This window comes from Rhea americana, unplaced genomic scaffold (assembly GCF_003343005.1).
Source record: "Rhea americana isolate MKP2758 unplaced genomic scaffold, rheAme1 scaffold_549, whole genome shotgun sequence".
NCBI classification, from domain to species: domain Eukaryota; kingdom Metazoa; phylum Chordata; class Aves; order Rheiformes; family Rheidae; genus Rhea; species Rhea americana.
In genome coordinates, this window is record NW_028186700.1 from 112,595 (window position 1) to 133,370 (window position 20,776).

At 43.7% G+C, this 20,776-nt stretch overlaps 1 protein-coding gene across 1 annotated transcript in view; it reads left to right on the forward strand.

Moving 5' to 3' along the window:
- The window catches only part of TAOK1 (TAO kinase 1), a 37,551-nt gene extending 19,530 nt beyond the window's left edge, over positions 1-18,021 (forward strand). The window contains exons 12-19 of the mRNA XM_085318655.1: positions 1,062-1,196; positions 1,789-2,025; positions 2,824-2,952; positions 4,585-4,788; positions 5,282-5,521; positions 9,264-9,476; positions 10,574-10,756; positions 13,886-18,021. Coding sequence (XP_085174781.1) covers positions 1,062-1,196; positions 1,789-2,025; positions 2,824-2,952; positions 4,585-4,788; positions 5,282-5,521; positions 9,264-9,476; positions 10,574-10,756; positions 13,886-14,347 — 1,803 coding nt within the window. The 3' untranslated portion in view covers positions 14,348-18,021. The remainder of the gene's footprint in view (positions 1-1,061; positions 1,197-1,788; positions 2,026-2,823; positions 2,953-4,584; positions 4,789-5,281; positions 5,522-9,263; positions 9,477-10,573; positions 10,757-13,885) is intronic.
- Positions 18,022-20,776: the final 2,755 nt, after the last annotated feature.

The window sequence follows — 20,776 nt, forward strand, 5'->3', positions numbered from 1 at the left end:
TGAATGACTTTAAAGATGTGAAGCATGAGTGGGTTTGGTTGGTGCAAATGGCTTTGTACTTAGTTACTGTCATTTATTTCTATTGATTTGGTAACAACTAWTTTACTAATTGAGTTGTTTCAAAACCAGTTTGCTACTTCATGAGGGCTTGGAATGGCAAGTTTATTTAGCGGATACGCTTAATGTACAGAACACTGTTTCATGGGACAAAAGGTGTGAGAGTTACTACTTTCTACCTCCTTACTAGTGGATTCTTAAGCATTAGACCCACAGCAGTAGGTAAAACCTGACCCAGCTTCCTAGCACTTGAGTTGAATATTTGATTAATGAAGAAAGATGAGTAGAAAAAAAATGCAGCACTTCAGGCATGACAATGCTGTGAAACCACTTCCTTGCTTTATGTGCACATGATGAAGGCTCACCTGCAGTGTGTCTGTCTGAACTGTGATGTTCTTGCTGTGGAGGGGTTGTGATATGTTTTCTCAAACTAGTAATGTTTCCCTAGGTAATGATAGGTGTGGTTAAAACGTCTTGTTCTTTGCCTAGATACGCAACAAAGATGCAGGTATTTCCTTGGGGAGTTAATTAGTGTATCATATCTAACTACTGATCGCTTTGTGATGAATGACAAACTCAAAATAAGAGTGTGGAATACACTATGACATTTTAAAATTTGCTTTGAAGTATTTATGCAGTGAGTGTAATGAAAATCATCCTCTGTCTTTCAGGGTTACAGAAATGTTTTTTGTCTTTCTAACTTGATGTAATTTACTTCATACTTTTTATGTTTTGTTTAAGTAGACTATTTTTTCTCACTTTTCAGTTTTTCATTTATTTTTTTCTTTTACTTACAGTGGTAACTAATAATTTTTATTCTAGTAATAAAATTGCACAATGAAATTCCCAACATCAGAGATAGCATAGTGTAGCTCTTACAGTAAATTCTTTTGGCCAACTTAGTGATGAATGTAGAATGATTTTGCTTCCTTTTGGTTTTATGTCTTTTGAAACAGACCAACTGATTCTTTTTATTCACTCTCTTGTTAATATTTCCTCATAAGGAGGAAGAAAACTACAGAGAAGAATCAGATCCTCGAACAAGGGCATCAGAACCCCAGTCTCCTCCCCAAGTGTCTCGCCACAAGTCTCATTATCGCAACCGGGAGCACTTTGCTACTATACGCACAGCATCACTGGTATGTTAAGACTTTTCTTTGGAGGAAGTTATATAGACAGGAGACTTTTTTTTACATGGAGCTATGAAACCCTGTGCAGCTTTTAGAGTTTCATCAAAATTGAGCTATCCTCATATCCTTGTATCACATTATCACTGAAATACTTTAATAAATGCTTAAATGTGACATCTGGGCAAATATGATTTCTATGTATTAGATATTTTCAAAACCAGTATGCGTGGTAAAATGCAGGGAACAGTTTATAATAAGTAGTTGTGTTTTATTTTCATGTGTATATTATGTGGGTATGTGTGTGTATGTATGTATATGTACATATTCATATTGCAGTGTGCTAGAAAAGACATTAAGTAACAGCAAGAAAAGTAACAGCTTTATAACAGTCCTCCAGTTTTCTGCTGGAGCCCATTGAGTGTCTTCTCTGCTACCACAGATTTCAGTTTTTAATCTGGTCTGCCGTCATTAGGACATGTGCTTTCCTTTACAGCAAAATCATATTTATTTCACAAGTAGTTTTCTTGTGTGGTTTGAAGGCTGCTGAAAAGCAGATTAAGAAGCATTAACTGATTTTGTCCTGCTGTGGTTGTCTTCCTAGGTGACAAGGCAAATGCAGGAACACGAGCAAGACTCTGAACTCCGAGAGCAGATGTCTGGCTATAAACGCATGAGACGGCAACACCAGAAGCAACTGATGGCATTAGAAAATAAACTAAAGGCAGAAATGGATGAGCACCGCCTCAGGTTGGACAAAGATCTTGAAACACAGCGTAACAATTTTGCTGCAGAAATGGAAAAGCTAATTAAAAAGCACCAAGCAGCCATGGAAAAAGAGGTATGAGATTACAGTTTAGCAGATTGGCCTCTGTTTGTTAATTACATTGAATTGTCCACTTCCCCTCACTGACGAAGAGATGACATTGTAGTCTCTTACGTGTCTGTTTTCAGGAGCCAAGCAAATTGCTAATTAGAAAAAGGCTAATACATCACCTCCTTACACTAAGGGGTTTATGTAACTAGAGGAAAGGTATGTCCTTCATCACAGTGCATTATACTAAATGTTAGTATACTGACCCCAGAAAAAATAATACTCTAAGGATTTTCCTTTTTCTTTCTTTTTTTTTTTTCTCCTTTTGTACATATACGCTGTCAATATTTGACTGCTGAGAGAGTTATGGAAGCAGATTGGCTTGCACAGAAATGTGCTGGTTGTGCTTAGAACTTTCACCCTTCAGTTGCTTATGGATATGTTTTTTTTTTTTTTTACTCTTTTAAATAATTGATAATGAAGTGGTATTGTCTGCAGAGATCATTCTTGTTGATATGTGTATCTTGCGTGGCTTGGTGGAAGGCTAAACATAGAGCTTGTCATAAGGAGTTGATTTTGGTAAGAATAGCTGAACATTAGGGTTGAGAAAATGAAGCACTGAAAAAGGATTCCTCCTGGGTGTGATTATGTGGGGGGGGTGGAAATGAAAAGAGGGTGAAGGCAAGCTCCTGAGACTTGCTCTTTTTCAGAGTCATGGTGAGTATCATGGTGACTGTACCATGAGTTCTGGGTATTGAGACTGAAATAGAAGATGGGTTGTAATCAATCAGGCCTCAGACTGATTTACTTCTGGACTTGCTRTAGGCTAAAGTGATGGCCAATGAAGAAAAGAAGTTTCAACAGCATATTCAGGCCCAACAGAAAAAAGAACTGAATAGTTTCCTGGAATCCCAGAAGAGAGAATATAAGCTCCGTAAAGAGCAGCTGAAAGAGGTAACTCATCTGCAGTGAGAACTGTGAACCAATAGTGGAGTGTAAAATGCAGTATAAGAGCAGTGAACATTCAGAAATAAGAGTGTCACTTCAGGCAAGAAAACTTAATGGTTTCAGCAAGTTCTGCATTGAGCAGAGTCCTGTTATGTACTTTATTTGTTTCATATCTCTGACCTCAGAATAAGAGGATTTATCCTAATGCTGGCATGTATATATTTGTCTTGTGTTCAGTATTATGTTTTAGTCAGAAGCATGCACATTTAGCAATCCTAAGGAATGAAAATAGCTTAAGAAAGGTAATGAGCATTTCTCTCCTATCTTCCTATCTTGTAGCTGCAATATTGACCATGCAGTGCAGCAATTAGTGAAGTTTCTCATCGTTTGAATTATGTCTGTGTGGCAGCAAGAAAATAGAGCAGTAAAGGTGACCTGTAGGATGTTGTGTGGAGTTTTTTTGTTGATTTGTTGTTGTTGTTTAAGAAAAATATCTGTAAAACAGTAGTTAATGGAGAAAACTGTCTAATAGTTTAATAATCACTATATTTTAGTGAATGACCGTTATGAAATGCAGAAGGAACTGTAGACTCAAACTTCCTGGTTCCTTTTAAAGAACGGCTGAAATTRTAGGCATTATAAATAATGTTTTTGAAAGAACTATTTACTGTTCAGTCATCAACTTGTGTGATGCAACTTTGGAACCTGCAGCAATGAAATCCAATGGGAAATATTCCCAAACATRGACATAAGGGAGATAAAAGGCTGAACGACAGCAAAGCTGAGAGGTCTAACAGCAAAAGTGTAGCAGTGTGGGCTCTTTATAATAATTCGGAATCTTTTTCTAGACAGGCAATACATCACAGCACACCAGGACACACAGTAGATCGACCCCCTTGATGAAATACAGTTCTATCTCATTCTTGAGCTGAATTGTATCGCGACAAGTCTAATTGTTGCACAGAATTCTCTAGTATGAAATTCAAGCAAGCAAATTATTTTATTAAAGATATTTCAAGCTCTATATTGAATTTAATACTAATGTGGAAAACGTGACCTTAAGTTTCACCTGTGAACTTCTTTATATAGTTTTTGTAAGTGATGGAACCTCAGGGAATGGGCCTGCCTCAGTGAGTTGCTTGTAAAGAATATATGTGTTTTGATCAAGCAAGACGTATGATAATTTTCTGACGTACTTATGGGCCTGGAGTTCTATATGAAGATGTTTGTGAATGAGATAGGATGACAAAACTTTCTGCTTCCTTTCAACTCCCTAGGTGCCTGTAAAAATATCTGTTAGGCAATGTGACTGAATCTTACTTTGCCTTTATGCTTCAAATCATATTTTTTAAGTTTTGGGCTATTATATGTGCCTGGAAAATGTGAACGTGAACCAGCAATTTGAGTAGTTAAAATGATAAATGCAAAAAAAGTTGCAGTTAAATTTACTGCAGTCCAAGTTGTCTCCTACTGTTCCCTTAGATATGTGATATGATGCATTTTGCAAAGGCTTTGATGGTAGTGGCTCTGAGAAGACAAGGTGCCTGAAATGTGGTTTATTAGGCAGGTCTGTCCAGTTGGTCAGTGCCAAGGGGCTTAATGCGATTATTCCACAATTAATTACTTTGCTGTTATCAGGAGCTGAATGAAAACCAGAGCACTCCAAAGAAGGAGAAGCAGGAGTGGCTCTCCAAGCAGAAGGAGAATATCCAGCATTTCCAGGCAGAAGAAGAAGCCAACTTACTGAGGCGTCAGAGACAGTACTTGGAGCTRGAGTGTCGCCGCTTTAAGAGACGGATGCTCCTTGGCCGCCATAATCTGGAGCAGGACCTGGTTCGGGAGGTAAGAGAATAAATAGAGATGAGACCCAGGAACTATCTGCAGTCTGAAATGTGCTTTACAGAGCACCTTCAATATTAATCGCCATGTCAGAATTTTTCTGGTAAAATAATGGGTTGATACTTTTCACAACTCGTGATGGGAATCAACATGACATTTAAGGGATTGTTCAGAATCGAATATTCAGTTTAGTGCTCTATTTTGAGAGAACTGTTAGATCTAAAGAGTCAATAGAAAAAACACTTACTGTCCTTTCCAGAAAATGCTTCCTGTGAATCCTGGTGAACATCCAGGGTAGGAAGAAGAAAAGTGAAGTGAGGAAGGAAAAGCTACCTGTGGCAATGTTGTTCACTTCTGATAAGATACAGAAACTGTACTCTGTCCTCAAATACCTTGGAAAGAGGGGAAATGCCTTCTGGACCAAGTGAAGTGTCACATCATGAATGCAAATCCAAGTAGGCGAAGGATCTAATAATTCCCTCTGTCCTTCTGTTAGGAGTTAAACAAAAGGCAGACACAGAAGGACTTGGAGCATGCCATGCTGCTGCGTCAGCACGAGTCCATGCAGGAGCTGGAGTTCCGCCATCTCAGTACCATCCAGAAGATGCGCTGTGAGCTGATCCGACTCCAGCACCAGACTGAGCTCACCAACCAGCTGGAATACAACAAGCGCCGAGAGCGGGAGCTGCGGCGTAAGCACGTCATGGAGGTCCGGCAGCAGCCCAAGAGCCTGAAGGTATTATGTAATGCAGGAGCACTGGGAGCAAGCTGCAGGAGCAGGATGCTGCTGGTGGTAGTGGGAACGTGGTACATTGCAGTTCAGTGTGTGAGAGCTTGTGCACATGGTGCAGCATGAGMCCAGGCTGCAGCTGAGCTCTTATTTGCAGTGCATGTGGATCCAAGGTATTTTGAAGCTCTCTAATTTGAAGAGATACTGAATTCTGTAATTAATATGGTTTTTTTTTAGAAGTGATGTTGTCAAGATGTGTAGTGGCAGCCCTACAAGCACCATACGTGTGACCTGTAGCAATGGTGATTGGGGTGCAGTGTAATACAGGCAGGGCAGGCTCTAACACTATTCCCTCATTTTATTTGAAAAGCATACTGTTCACAGCAATGTGGCCTCCTTTTTGTGTTACTTTAAAATACATTTAATCCTTGCAGTGCCCTTTTCCATCTTTTCCCTCTTCCTTCTACACTGTTTTCTGATCCTCTTCTCCCCTCACACGTGGGAAGATAATTTATCTTTCTATAAGGAAGCAGTTTTGTGTGTGTGTGTTTTGGGTTTGTGTGGGTGTAGTGGGTTTTTTTTGTTGTTGTTTTAAGGCTTTGTTTTGCTGCATGCATCAAAGTGAAATGCACTACCTGTCTTTACTAGCGCAGCTCGTTACTTTTTGTATTAATGTGATATACCAGCGAATGTGGGGAGAGAGATGCCAGCCAATTGGGACAGCCTCAGGAAGAGGAAGATACCAACACTGGCCTTTGCTGTGTTGTGTTCCCATGGGTTTCTCACACCACCCTTACCACTGTGGTGACTGACCAGAACTATAGGGCCTCTGTAATTGAGGCTCTTAGTGTTTTCATTGTAAGGCATCACTTCATCAAAAGAAGTCCAGTGGTTTATTCTGGAGTGTGTAAGAGTGGAGTATAAGGCCTTTCACATAGCTGCCTGGTACGTTTCCTTTGAGGAGGCAGACGACTTCTCTCCACCCAGTGCTCAGCTGTGCCAGTAACAAAATCAGCGTATGGCATCCTGAGCGTGGGGTTTCTCTATTGTTCGACATTTTCCTGCTTTATGGTGTTTCCATCTGACTTAGTTTGCACCACTTGCAAGTTTTCTTCTTACAGAGATGACTGGAAAGTAACCAACCGAAAATAGAATCTCAGCAAGAGTAAAATGTGTAGTTAGTCAATATTAGAATAATACTGAACAGCGAAAAACCTAGCTTGTTTTTCCATCTGATCACTGTTGAGAATCTGCAGGGATATAATGTATAAATAGCTGGTGACTTCACAAAGAAGCTACGCTGCGCTCTGAGCTGAATAAAACTGAAGCAGCTGCATTAGGTTGATCCTTCTGAGATTAGCATGAATGAGTTCCGCCTCCCCAAGGTGATGCGATGTAAACATGAGCGGGCAGCATGTCCGTATTCATTCCCTTGCTGGCAGCACGGATAGTGAAATCAGAGGTCTGCATGGGCTGTAAAGTCTTCACTCCCCTCTCACCTTTGCAGACTATTCAGTCCCCTTCCCCTTTCCAGTGGGGGACAGGGCTGGAGCATTTTGGTGAGGAGCATGGAAAGCTTGAACTTCACCTTGCGTGGCTGTTCTGCGATTAGTGAAGGATTTCGGGCTTGAGCTGCCAATCTAGCACCTCTGCGTACACACAGTGCTAATAACGCAGCCTGCTGGACGATCGCTCAGTTTGTAGTACAATCCCCTATTTATTGAGGCTGTTCCCTGGTATTAACTCTTTCTCTTGCTTCTGACTAATGCAGGCAAGTACTCTCATTTGGCTAGATAATTTGACTGTCTGCTTGGTTTCTCTCTCCAGCAGCATTTTCCTTAGAGGACACAGGTTTCAGGCTTTTCCTTTTTTTTAGTGCAGTCCTTTGTCCTGCAAGCGGTTTTTAATGGTCAGTATCTGTTGCAATTATTACTGCACTGGAAGGAATGATGACTAGAATTCACCCTTCAGTGAAAACTGCTCTGTTATTATTAYGAGTGTTTTAATTGTGATGCAAATACCCTCTTGCTGGTATTTCACAATGCTAGGTCAAAATGATCTTGTCAGAAGTCTGACTGGAAACCTTACCCCTCCCTTCCGTTTCCTGTTGTTAAAAGCTTTGGGTTGGAAGACTGTAAACAGAGATCTGGTGTCCAAGTGAAACTTCACAGAAAGTGAGGACAAAATAGATTGTTAGTGTTTTGATATGATCAGATCCTTGATTCAAGTATGTAACCTGCAGACATTTCCCTTAAGAGCAGGGAGAAACAACCTTAAAAGTTTCCTGGAGGAAAATAACTTCCTGTGAATTTAGAAAGGGTAAAAGTGATGTCTTCCTCTCCATGATGGTTTTCATTCCTCTGTTGGATTTTCTGCGTCAGTTTAGCAAAGACAAACTGTTGGTTTATGCAACAAAGCATGTCGGCATCTAAATTGGGCTGGATATATTGTCTTATCCCTCTCAATCTTTATAGGTAGCTGCAAGTGCTGTGCTTATCACCTACCCTGCTGAGCCTTGAGTTAGTGCCAGGAGCACTCAGTGGAGGAGCTGACGGGAGACATGCACATATCTGCTTTGCTGGTTCAGAACCCAGAGTTCTTTCAAGCTATTCAAGGAACAGGAATCTGTTCCTACACTTRTTGCCTGTCCCTAGCACTTCAGGATTTGACCATGGTGGTTGACAGTATAAATGGCCCAGACTGTGTGCTGGCTGTGCTGATGTACCTTGCTCTGGTTTTTGACTTTTCCTCCTTCTTTCCCATGGAGACCTTAACTGTCCATCAGTTAACTACCATCACTCATCACTTCTAGATTTCGCTTAGTTAGAAGTATCCCAGCCAGTCCTCATGCGGAAAGGTGCAGGGAGCTCTAGAGAAGCTTTCTTTTCAGGATCTTAAAACACTTTGTAGATCTTAAAGCTGCTCTGATGGCAGGTAATATAGGTAGAAGAAAGAATTAAATTATCTGAGGTTACAGCAAAGTTGATGGCAACTCCAGGTATAAGGATTAACATTTTAGTTCTGTGTGCAGTCACGAAATTGTGTCCCTAAACAATACAGAGATGCTAGCAAATACAAAGGGAAARATCAGTCTCCAGTAAGCCTCCTCTGGGACTGGGGAATTTTGTYTGCTAGGCTAGCATGCTGCTAGTGTTGCCTGTAGTGCACCTCTTCAGATGTCTAATCTTTCCAAGCCGTTTTTGAGTATCCTTATGAAAATCAAACTGTTAATATCGGAGGGTTAGAATACATCTTTCATTTGTGAACACCTTAATGGAAAAGGTGTTGCCATTTTTCCCTGTCCCTTCCATGCACCAGATCTGCTTCTTTTACATTAAGTGCTCATCATATGTATGTGCCATACAAACACAAACGTGTTTCAGTGTTAATAAATATTAGTCCTATCCCTCAAGAACTTTTCTTGAAAAGCAACTCCCAGGACTGGATCCTGTCCAGTGACAAATGTGAGGCTCTTTGTGTAGAGACAGCTGTATTTAGGCTGGAGCTTTGTTATAAAAGTGTCTGTATTGTAATTGTTTTGCACAGTAGCAGTGTCAAAGCAGCTGCAGCAGTAGTCATTGCCTCTTGTGTATTTTGCTTCCCTCCTTGCACTGTAGATGTTAATATATGTTTGTGGATTCTTGAACTCATATCCTTAATGTAATCCTAAATATCCATTTGAATGGATATTTCTCCCATTTGAAATGTGCTGTTTTTCTTTTTGTTTGTGTCCCCTCCATCTTTCCAGTCAAAAGAACTACAGATAAAGAAGCAGTTTCAGGATACATGCAAGATCCAAACCAGACAGTACAAAGCACTGAGAAACCATCTGCTGGAGACCACGCCAAAGAGTGAACATAAAGCTGTCCTCAAACGGCTCAAGGAGGAGCAGACCCGGAAGCTGGCTATCCTGGCTGAGCAGTATGATCACAGCATTAATGAAATGCTCTCTACACAAGCTGTGAGTCGCCTTCCAGGGACCCAGGGTTCCTCAGCCAAATGGGGATGTTTACGTTTTAACCAGTCTGTATCCTGATAGCACAGGGTGTCTGCTTCTGTSGTGCTTACACCATGCACAGCACAGTCCTCTGTATTTAAAAAGCAGCATTCAGATTCGTAGGAAAGAAGAATTACCCACTTCGGGCAGGTTGAAGCTGAAGCCAGTGTTGCAGAGATGCAAAAYGATGCATCTGTGTGGCCAAAGGACTGCTTTTGCATGAAGTCTGGCAATGTGAAAGCTCCTGTTAGAGCTTCATTTAAATAATGTGCATCCTGCTGTCTTAAGTCACTGAGGTTTTGAGTTTTCAATGATAGCAACCAAAGCATGTCCCACTGGTGGAATATACTCAGTGAGTCATGGAGGAGTTCAGACTTTTGATTGTAAAGCTGAAATAATGTTAAAAGTGATGTGAAAGTTCTGTGAACTCTTCTTCAAGGAATGACCACATGAGCAATGCTTTGAGTCTCTGCTGCAACTGAATGTACATTTTTTTTGCACTTCTTTCATATTGTGTCCTGTACATGTCACTCTTAGCACAAATTTGACACTATGAGGCAGAGTAGCTGACTTAATTTGTGTATGGGAAGGTTAAAAGTTCAGGGTCACATTGCTTACAGGTTTCCAAGTTTGTCATTTTATTCTTTCATCCTAAGTCCTGCATAGGCAGGGRTATGGACTTAAGTCTCCCACATACAGGAAACTAGTTAATCCAGTTGAACAGAGCACAGGAGAGCTTTTTTTTCTTTAAGCTTTGCCTCTAAGGAAAAGAAGAGCTGTGGATGCTACCACCTCCAGCAATCTGGTCTTCGCAGTATGGATCATGGTTCCGTAGGCACTGCTGCTCAGCAGCATCACTTGCRTCGGTGCTGTGGGCTCACTGTCACCAGTCTTTGTCACTATAGGCTCTCTGTTCAGTGAAACTAAGTACAATAGAGGCCAATTGTATTGCTAAGAAAACAAAGTCCCATCCTATTCTCTTCCCCTCCCTACAGTCCTCCCCCGGAGTGTCATGAGTGGTTACCCCATAGTGAAATATCTCTATTGTCTGCCTTTCCCAGCTGCGTTTGGACGAAGCACAGGAAGCGGAGTGCCAGGTTTTGAAGATGCAGCTGCAGCAGGAATTGGAGCTGCTGAATGCATATCAGAGTAAAATCAAGATGCAGGCAGAAGCCCAGCATGATCGGGAGCTGCGTGACCTTGAGCAGAGGGTGTCCCTCCGCCGGGCCCTCCTTGAGCAGAAGGTAAAACGGGCAGAAGAGCATCATTAGCACTGTCCTTTTTCAGATCTTAAATTGCACCATGCTCATCAGCAGAGAGAGAAATTGCTCTTATTGCGTACAGCAATACAAATCATTTCAATGTTGGCCTTTCCAGGATGATAGCTCACTGACACATAAGATGGTCAGCTCGAAGTTTAGCCTTTGAGCTGCTTTGGACTGCTTTTGAAGCCTTGCCTGCTGGAGGAAGTCATGCCTCTTTGGGCAGAAGGGAAAGTGAACTCTTCTTTCAGTCCCTGAGCTGCAGTGCCCTAGTCCCTGAGTTTGTTAGAGGACAGGCAACAATCCAAAGCTGTTTTTTTAAGTTTCCATGGTATTAGCAGTAGGTACCTTGAGAATAAAAAAAGTAAAATGCATTAGGAGGAACTTGTGATTTGAGACCCTGTGTTTTATGGTGATAGAATTATTATTTTACTGCAGCTCTGTTCCATTTACCAGTCTGGACACTGAAGTGTCCAGTGTCCCAGTGAAATGACATTTAAGTTGTGGAAATACTTATATCTGCACTACTATTCTAAGCAAAGTGAAGTAGCCAGACACGCAAGCATGGGGCCTGCTGCTCCCTAGATTTCAACTTGAATTGACTACCTGTATTTAAGGGCTTTCTTGTTGGAGCATGCTTTCCTATCCAGTGCAAGACAYATGCCATGTGTAGAAATGCGTGCGAGTGGCCTACACGAACTGGCGGAAGGGTAATGCACTARTCTGTGAAAGGAAATGCGCAGTTGGTCTTCCTCCTATGAATTTTTCCTCTCTTGATTTGCCCTGTGGGTGCCAGCCATCACAGTTCACGTGACAGTTCCAAACATTGATGCTGATCAGCAATTATTGAATTATGGCAATTACTCTGTGGCCTCAAGGTTCTTCACACTTACTTCCCCCAGAGGTTRACAGATGGGTGCTTAGCTGGTAGAGGGCCCTCATCAGAATAAAACTGCTCCACCTCATGGTCAGCAGAGAAAGCACCTCTGAGAAAGCAGCACAGTCCTGTTGCACTTCGGTCTCTTACAGAAAGTTGAATCTCTGGAAGCAATTTAATTTGTGAAAACAAGAGTCCCCTGTGGCACTCGTGGGTGTTGTGCRTGAACTCCATGACTAGGTTGGTCTGGGTCTACGATACTGTTCCCATCCAGGAGAGGACGGCTCCCATCACAGCCCTGCACTTGAGTATGTTTCTGCTGGGTCTGCATCGCCCTCTGGCGGCAGGATCTGACAGAAGCTCGGGGAAGGGGACCGTGGGAAGGGGACCGTGGGAAGGGGACCGTAGCAAGCCTACTGCTGGCCATTGCTCCGTGTCGGTGGGGTCAGCTCGCATTGCACTGGACATAATGCTATGTTAAAAGTTGAAATGAGACCAGTGCCATAATGAAACACACATCGGCCAATAATAATGTGCACATCTTTCAGTGGGAACTGGGATCAGAGTTTCTGTGTATGGAAGGCCCTTGCAAATCAACTTTTGGCATCTTTTTTGCAGCAGAGTTTTGTTGTTGTTGTTTTTGCTATTTGTTTTTATATGCTGAGTGTCCCTGACCATTGATGGTGGGTTTAGCCAATTGCAGGTTTTAATGTGATTACTGCCTTAGAGTAGTAATTAATTGGACTGTCCTTCAACTTCCATAGGCTGGAGACTTATATGTATTACTTATGCATTGCAACTCACCAAGTCATAGGCCATTGATTTCTACTGGAATTATAGTTTTTTAGTGGCTGCGCAAGGGAAAACAGTGCATCTACCTGCATACACAGGTAGATGTGCTTTCCAGTTGCTAAGATTTGAGATTTCTTGGTTTTGTTTTGGAAGCATTAAGTTGCAAGTGTTCTGATGTGGGTAGCTCAACAGTGTCACGTGGTATTTGTATACATGTGCTATGAAGCTGTCTGGCAGCCAGAGGATGAACAGGTATGTGCTCAAGATGAATCTTTTGAATTTATGTGCATAAATATATGTATAGCCTATGGCAAGGTTAATCTCTGACACTCAACAGTAAACCAGATTCCAGATGTCAGTGTGTGCATAGGACTCTGCTTCTTTCTCAGCATAGTACTTTTTGTTTTTGATGGTGCCCTTCACCGTAGTAACTCAACAGCGCACACGTCTCTGACTTAGGCTAAGGAGGGAGTAGCCAGCCCCATCAGTGGGCAGTTTTTAAGTTCTACTGAGGCACTTGTACATGTTATACCCTGATGCTATGTTGCTCATATTGTAACAGTAATGAACATGTCCCAAGAGTGTCTTTAAAAGAGTTCRGATTTTCTCATTTCTTTCCCACATGCCTCTGACACCTCATCTTCAGAGTCCTGCATCCTGAGGTCATTCCTARGTGATGTTATTTTAATGCATCAGATTATTTAAATGCACAGATATATGTGCATTTCTTTCTGTGAAGTTTAGTCAGGCTAAGTCCTGTTTGTTATCTTGTCACAAAGACTGAAAATTATGTGCAGCTTCACGTACTGAAGACTCTAGTTTTGAAACAAAAGGAGAGATTCTTCTTAGATAGTAGTATTGGAAGGAACAAGTGCAGAATTTTAAAGAGCTAACGTTAGAGAAAACGCCTTCTTCCTACTGTCATTTCCAATCCAGCTGACCACTGTGCAGCTTTCAGCAAGAGTAAGCAAGGCTGATCTGTGGAAAGAGTCAGTGTTGCTCTGCTAGCACTAAGAAGCAGCAAGTGAATAAAGCAGTTTCTGAAAGCCCCAATGGTTCAGGAGATGACTCACACTGGAGCAGATTGTTTCCTAAATTCCAGATGAAATCACTTTGCATATTCCCTGACTAAGGCAATAGAATGCCTTCAAGTACAGTGCTCTCTCCAGTGCCTTCAGTACAGACCAAGAAAATCTTTTGGCYGTATGGTTGCTGACAGCAGGGGAGATGCTAATGATCTAAGTTAGTCTTGGCCATTGCTGTTTATGCTTTTGCTTAGATTGTGTTTTGAGGGACACCTGAYTGAGATCCAATCTTTTGTGGAAGCGTGGGGAGAAGGTTCCCTGTTACAAGCTTGTGGTTACAAGTCCTTCAGAGGCTTGAGGCTATGCCTGCAGATGAGTCCTGCTGCTACAGATTGTCTTTTCTTTTTTTCTTCCCAGATTGAGGAGGAGATGCTGGCATTGCAGAACGAGCGTACTGAACGGATACGAAGCCTCCTGGAGCGTCAGGCTCGCGAGATTGAAGCCTTTGACTCAGAAAGCATGAGGCTAGGTTTTAGTAATATGGTTCTTTCTAATCTCTCCCCCGAGGCGTTCAGCCACAGCTACCCGGGAGCTTCTGGCTGGTCCCACAATCCTACTGGGGGCGCAGGACCTCACTGGGGTCATCCCATGGGTGGCCCACCACAAGCTTGGGGCCATCCAATGCAAGGTGGACCTCAGCCATGGGGTCACCCCTCGGGGCCCATGCAGGGGGTACCTCGAGGTAGTGCTATAGGGGTCCGCAACAGCCCCCAGGCTCTGAGGCGGACAGCTTCTGGGGGACGGACAGAACAGGGCATGAGCAGGAGCACAAGTGTTACTTCACAAATATCCAATGGTTCACACATGTCTTATACATAACTTAAACAATAACTGAGGGTGGCAATTCCACTGGAGCTGTCTGCCAACAGAAACTGCCTACAGACACCAGCCCAGCAGCCTCCTCAGTGCGGTGCTGACGTGTGGAAGCTGGGTGCACATGGAATATTGTATTCATTTTGTAAAGCATTATGTTTTGTGTTTACTAACTGGGATGTCATAGTATTTGGCTGCAGGGTTGGGAGGATTGGTTTTTTTGTTTGTTTGTCTATTTGTTTTTACTTTTTGGAGGGGCCTTGGGAGGGCATCTGAGAAATATATGCAATTAGTCAGAAGAGTTGGCTGGTGATTGTCACACTGACGTGACAAAAGGGCCTCAGGCTGCCATTGTCACACCATCCATAGGAAATACGAGGGAGAGYGGAGACCTCCTCCCATGTCCGTAAATTTCTAACTGCCACCTTGCAAAAAAAAAAATGTTTAAGGGAGGAACAGCTGGATCTTCTGTTCCATTTTTATTTGTCATAAATCAGATACATTTCTAGGGTATTGCCTCTGCCAAGAGGCATTTTCAGAGACTTGTAGGTGAGGAAAAAGGGTGAGRAGAGAAGCCAAGAGACACCAGGGCTCAGCAGGGCCCTTCAACCCAAGTGCCCGGTCCRTGGTGTTTAAGAAGTGACATTCTCTCAGAAGGCACTGGTCAGCTTCCCGAGAACTGCATGGGTAAACCTGTCTGGAGGGAACAGGCTAGAAATGTTCAAAGTTGTATTCCTGCTTTGGCACTCCCTGACTGTGCTGCTGTTAGCTCAGATGAGGTTGGGCAGAAAAGCATAAGTAATGCACTTGTACAGCTAATACTGTGACATCTCATTTTAGCTAAGCATCAGAATAATTCTTGGAGCCCAGCATAGTCCTTTTTGCTCCATTCAGAAATGTTAGATTTTCAGCCAATCAATCTCAAATGCCAGAGGTATTTTGAAGAATGCCATAGTCACAAAATGCCATTGWTTGGGTTTTCATTATTACACTACACCAACCAATTTATTACCTTTTTGGCTTGTTACAATTTCCTGTTTACATGTAGAGTGTAGCCAACTGTTTAAATGTTTAGTTGCCACAGTGTACCAGGAGGAGCTGAGCCAATGACTCTTTCCCAGTTGATGACTAACCCACATCACCACTGTAGATCATGCTGCATGTAAGGCTCCTTTTTTATTATTTTGGTTGCTGCAATATTTTACAACTTCTACAGTCCCTTGAGATGCTGTGAATGTTCGGCAGCATGTCACACCATGCAAGAAGGCACTACTTCTGGAGGCTCYTTGGAGCTGCTGTACTACTGAAAGGAAGCAAAGGTGGTTGTGAAATCAATCCAGAGATAAAGGGTCAGGGAGTCTAATGACTTTGTGGCATAGCGTCATCCCTTAGTGCTGGGAATTGGAGATACCCCCATGCTCTCCTGCCAGTGTGTTCTGCGTCAGCCAGCACTGTGGGGTTAGGAGAAGAGCAGGTAGATGAAGTTTGGCTTGAGGCAAAGATTTCTGTCTTGGGGACTGACCAGCCAGGGTTCTTTGTAAATGTTTTTCCTTGCACACTAATCATCTTGAAGAAAAGACTAGCTGCTAACTCTAGAATTTGCCTTTAACATGTTTATAGGGCTCAAAAGCAAGGTTTTCCGAATGTGTTTGTCCATGTGACATATTTATATAGTAAATACTCTAGTCTCGCTGCTGTTCAGTACTCTTAACACRGCGACATTCTTTCATTAGCTAAATTAACATCCACTTCCAATCCTTAACACTCTGCCAGTGTCTAGTGAATCCAAGTGGGATTTCCAGCGCTTTGGCATAGCATATCACTCTAATCAAAGGTGGAAACAATACCAAAACCTGTTTGAGCATCCCCTTAGTAAGGAGCTTTGTGGTGTTAACAGTTCATGGAAGCTTGGGATGAGGCAGTGGTCCCAAGGAGGGGGCTGGTTTGGTTGCCCCCTGTGGCAGGTGATGACCTTGGATTGTCCTATTCCTCCTTCAGCTATGATTTCTTTTTTTTCTTTTTTTTCTTTTTCTTTCTTTCTTTTTTTTTAATGTGGAATTGGATGTTTGGGGGTCATTCTTTTGCATTGCAATGTTGTTGAAATGCAGCAAAACTGTTTTAGGAAAGGTACCTATATTTTCCTGGATTTAGAAGGAAAGAAAAAATGAACTGAAAATCCCCAAGCCCCAAATTGTATTGGAATTTACAATGTGAGTGTGGAGGGTGTGCCCAGAGCGTGGTGCTAACAGTGTTTTGCAGTTCAGCTCCTCAGTCACAAACAGCAGCAGCGACAGCAGGGACAGGCTGTACCTGCAAGTTCAGTGGGTTCATTCTTTTGCTTCTGTTATGGTTTGAATTTGGTGAAAGTCTCTGGCTTAAATTGAGCTACTTCAACAGAATTCTCTCAACCCATCTCTTTATGTAATGTCAAGCATGACTGAATGCTGAATCCAAATGATGGCTATCCCATATTGGCTTTTTTTGTATTCAAAAAGAATTGTGTAGTAACCATTTTTACATGTATATCATGTGCAGACCTGGACTATTCCAACAAGTTAMTATTTTAATTAAAATAGTTTGCAAAAACTGATTCAGATCAACTGGTCTAAATGTGTGTGTCCCTGTGTGTACCTGTGGGAAGGAAAGCTGTCCTAAATAAGCCTGATCTCAAGAGAAAGCAGGTGAAGCCAGAGACTCAAGATCAGGTTGTACCTTGGAGGTATAGGAGGAGGTCATTGGTGTTGAGGATTTTAATATATCTCAAATATTTGTGAGATATATGAACAACTGAAAAATATGCTAGAGAGAAGCAAACACTTTCTGAATCAGTTTGCAAACTCTATTTTTAAAAGACAAATTATTCCATATTGTACTTGTCACAGTCATGCCCTAAAGTTGGTTTTAAAAATTCTGAAATCCATAAATTGTGGAAACTACTCCAGTACCTCAGCAAAGATGTTTTTACATCTTCTGTGTTAATACTTAACACTGGGGAAATTCTTCTGTGTGGACTGCTTTGCAAATTTTGTTGCAGTATTTTCAGATCACCAGCTTGACACCTAAAATCTGTTATTCTGTGACTATTTTTCTTTCCCCTTTGCAAACACCTGAAGTTCTGATGAAGTTTAGCCCAGAGATATAAAACCAGAGGAGCCAGCATTTTCACCTCTTTATCTGCTTTGAAATTTTTTTCATTTTGTTTAATCAAAACCAGTGAAAGGGACCACATTTTTCTTGTTCTCTCTGGTCCCAGGGAGGCAGCAGCCACCTCTCCCATCCATGCTGAGCATTATGTGTTTTGTTCCTCGGATGCAGCATTGAAATGGAGGTCAGCTCTCTTTCACCTGCATTCGGTCCCAGCCTGTGAGCTTCAAAGGGGTTGAAGAAACACACGTGGTACGGTACCCAGCTTTCCACAGAAAATTCTCTGCAGCCATTCCTTGCCTGACTCGGGAACAGGCTGGCGCCACTCTGTATCCTGTTCATCCCCCACGTTTCAGAAGAATGTGCCTTGCACATTCGCTGTAACCTGTGCAGAATGCACTATGGTAGATCCTGGAATAATGCTGTTTATTCAGCCCACAGGGAAGAGGGCCTGTTGAACTTCCAGCTGCCCTTCCAGCTTCACCCTGTTTACGTGCCATTTCTTGGGAGGCAATAAATTGTATTGTACCACTGTCTACCATTGCTCTGTTGAATACGCACATCTCTCTGGATATATATATATATATGATATCTCATTTGTATATATTTATATACTCTAYGTGTCTGTGTGTGTGCAGCTCTGCCTGCACACGCCCCTTGTGCTGTGCATTTCTGTCGGGGCACTTGGGTGCTGCTGCTCTTCAGCGCTCCCTCGGTTCCTGAGCGAACGCCACCGTGCAGCGGGGCTCTGCTAGGGCAAGTGCACCTACGTCTGAACAGACTGTGCTGGGGCTGAACGCGGGGAAGAGCCCTTGCCTAAATACCGCCCTGTTGATTATAGCTTGCTTTTGTGGGGGAGCGGGAGGGTAGGATAGCTGCTGGTGGTGTGCRGGAAAGGAGAAAAGGCGCTCACAAAGGGTACCAGAAAGTCGGGAGGCAGCAGAGAAGAAAACAAGATGGGGTAGCGATAGGAAAGCAGTTCAGGCAATGTACGGATCTGCTGGAGAGGCGGTGAGTGGGCAGGTGAAGTGCTCAGCAGGCTGAGCTCAAATTCCCCAGCTGTGTCTCACCACAAAAGATCACAAGCTCGGCAAGGTCTTGGCACGCTGCGCAGGCACTAACTTCTGGCGTTCCTGAGTTTAAGCTGCCACTAACTCTGAACGCTGCATCTACCTTTGTGCATGTCTAATAACCGGAACCGCTTTTGTGAAGGTCTAAAGGAAGTGGAATTGGGAAGTTTTAGAAAGGTGTGTGTAGATGTCCATACATATATATTTATTTGCATGTATGTACACATGCACACACAGTTGTTCCGTTCTTTGTTCTGCTCCATTCCTGCTCCTCCAGCTGGGCCGGGTGGGTTTTGTTGCCTGAGCCCAGTGAGTAGGGGACAGCCTTGTTCTTTCCCTGGACGCCTGCTTGATGTTTCTGTCCAATTCTAGTAAATGGTGCCATCATATTTCTCTTAGCAGAGGGGTAAAAGCCATGCTGGACAAGTGGCAGCCTTCAGACAGGAGCTTCTTGAGCTGTGGAGTCCCTTTCTTCTACCCTTCTCCTTCGTCCTTTAAAGATCCCAACATCTTGGCGAGACGTTTGGCAGTTTGGGGGGAGAAACGGTTCTTGGTGTGTCAAGTCACAACTGTTTATCCTGCCAGGCTATTTACCCCAGAGGGCTGCCCAGCCTCGAAGCGCAGCCGGGGTCAGCAGCATGCCAAACACGGGGGTCTCTTCTTCGTGTTACCAGAAAAGGGGAGGTGGTTTTCCCTCTCCCTTTTTCAAAGTCTCTTGCGAGCTTTTTAGGTGAGATGCTTGGGTTTGGTTGTGACAGCCTTGTCCTCTCACAAGTAGTGTCGTCTTGAACTTGCCTGTGCTCCTGCCTGTGGGACTTTTCCACCCTGGCACTGCCTTGTAGCGAGCCTCGAGTAGTGTGCCAAGAGCGGAGGAGTGGTGGATGCCCAGCCTGACTCTGGCTGATGTCCGTCTGCTGTGTTCGTTTCTGTTTGCACTTTTATGAGTCCATTGAGCCAGAGGCTATTGAGAAACGCATGTAAGACAGTCCATAGGGTTGTGGGTAGCTGTTYATAGCCAAAAAGAAGCTGATGGATCTGGTGCCTCCACCAGGGAGAGATGGAAGCAGATAACCCCGATTCCTGCCGCACAGCCGGATCCASCTAGTTGCATGTCTCCCTTGCCCCTCGCCCTGGCCCGACCTCCCCGAGCGCTGGGGAGCGAAAGGCCTGTGCCAGCTGGAGAGGGACTTAGTAAATCGGGATTTGCCAGCAAACAAGCACCTTAACCACCAAGCTGTGGGTCTCTGAATACTTGCACTTCACCTGAAGAGTCCTCTGCGGGGGGAGGAAGGCAGTTTGGTACACGATCGTTTGCTTTGCACCCATCTGGTGTCCTCAAAACATCTTAAAGCCATGTTCTAGGAGAAAAAAGAAAAAAATCAGTTCCCTCTCCGCTTGCTTTCTCCCGAGTGCACACACTGAGTCCAGAAACCTGGAGGTAATCCGCCGAGGCGAGGYGGGAGTTACCGCCGCGGCTGTGAATAAGACCAGGGGTATCGTCCACCGCCTGCCTCACCCCCTGCCCCCTGCTCCCCACCTCCTGAGTACGGGTACCTCAGAACATGCACAGTTTGAATTTTTCACTGACAATTGGTTTAATTATTGTGAGTGAAAATCCTGTAATTATCTGTAAATATGTAGTTAACAAATTGACCTAGTTTCTGTATTTTTTAAGTTTTTGTACTAAAATTTATAGATACAGTATGTGCCAGCTAGCAAAAAGCTACTGTAATCGCCAGACGTAGTTCAGCATGCACCTAACCCCTGGGGGCCGTCCGGGCGCCGCCAAGGAGTCGTGCCTAAATGCTGCGAGCTGGGCCGAGCGGGGCGGCGGGAGCGGGGCGGCGGGGGCGCTCCCGGCCCGCTGCGCGGCCCCCGCCTCGCCCCGCGCGGCTTCTCCCGGGGCGTTGTCCGTGCGGGCGCTGTCACCCGGTCAGTACGGGGGACGGGAGCGACGGCGTGGAGCGTTTTCTGGGGCTGAGCTCACCGGGAACCGAGTTCGGTCCCTTCGCCGCGGTTTGATAGCATCTTATTACCGTGTTTTTCCAGACTGTAGAAACGACGCGTTTTCCCCTTCTAAATGCCTTTGTCTTGCACCTGAGATAACCCGAGCCTCCGGGAGGAAGAGCCGCGTGCTGGTTAAGACCGGTGCCTGCTTTTCGTGCCGGGATCGCGCATTTCTATGGCAACTCGGAGCGCGGCAGAGCTCAGGAGCGGGCGC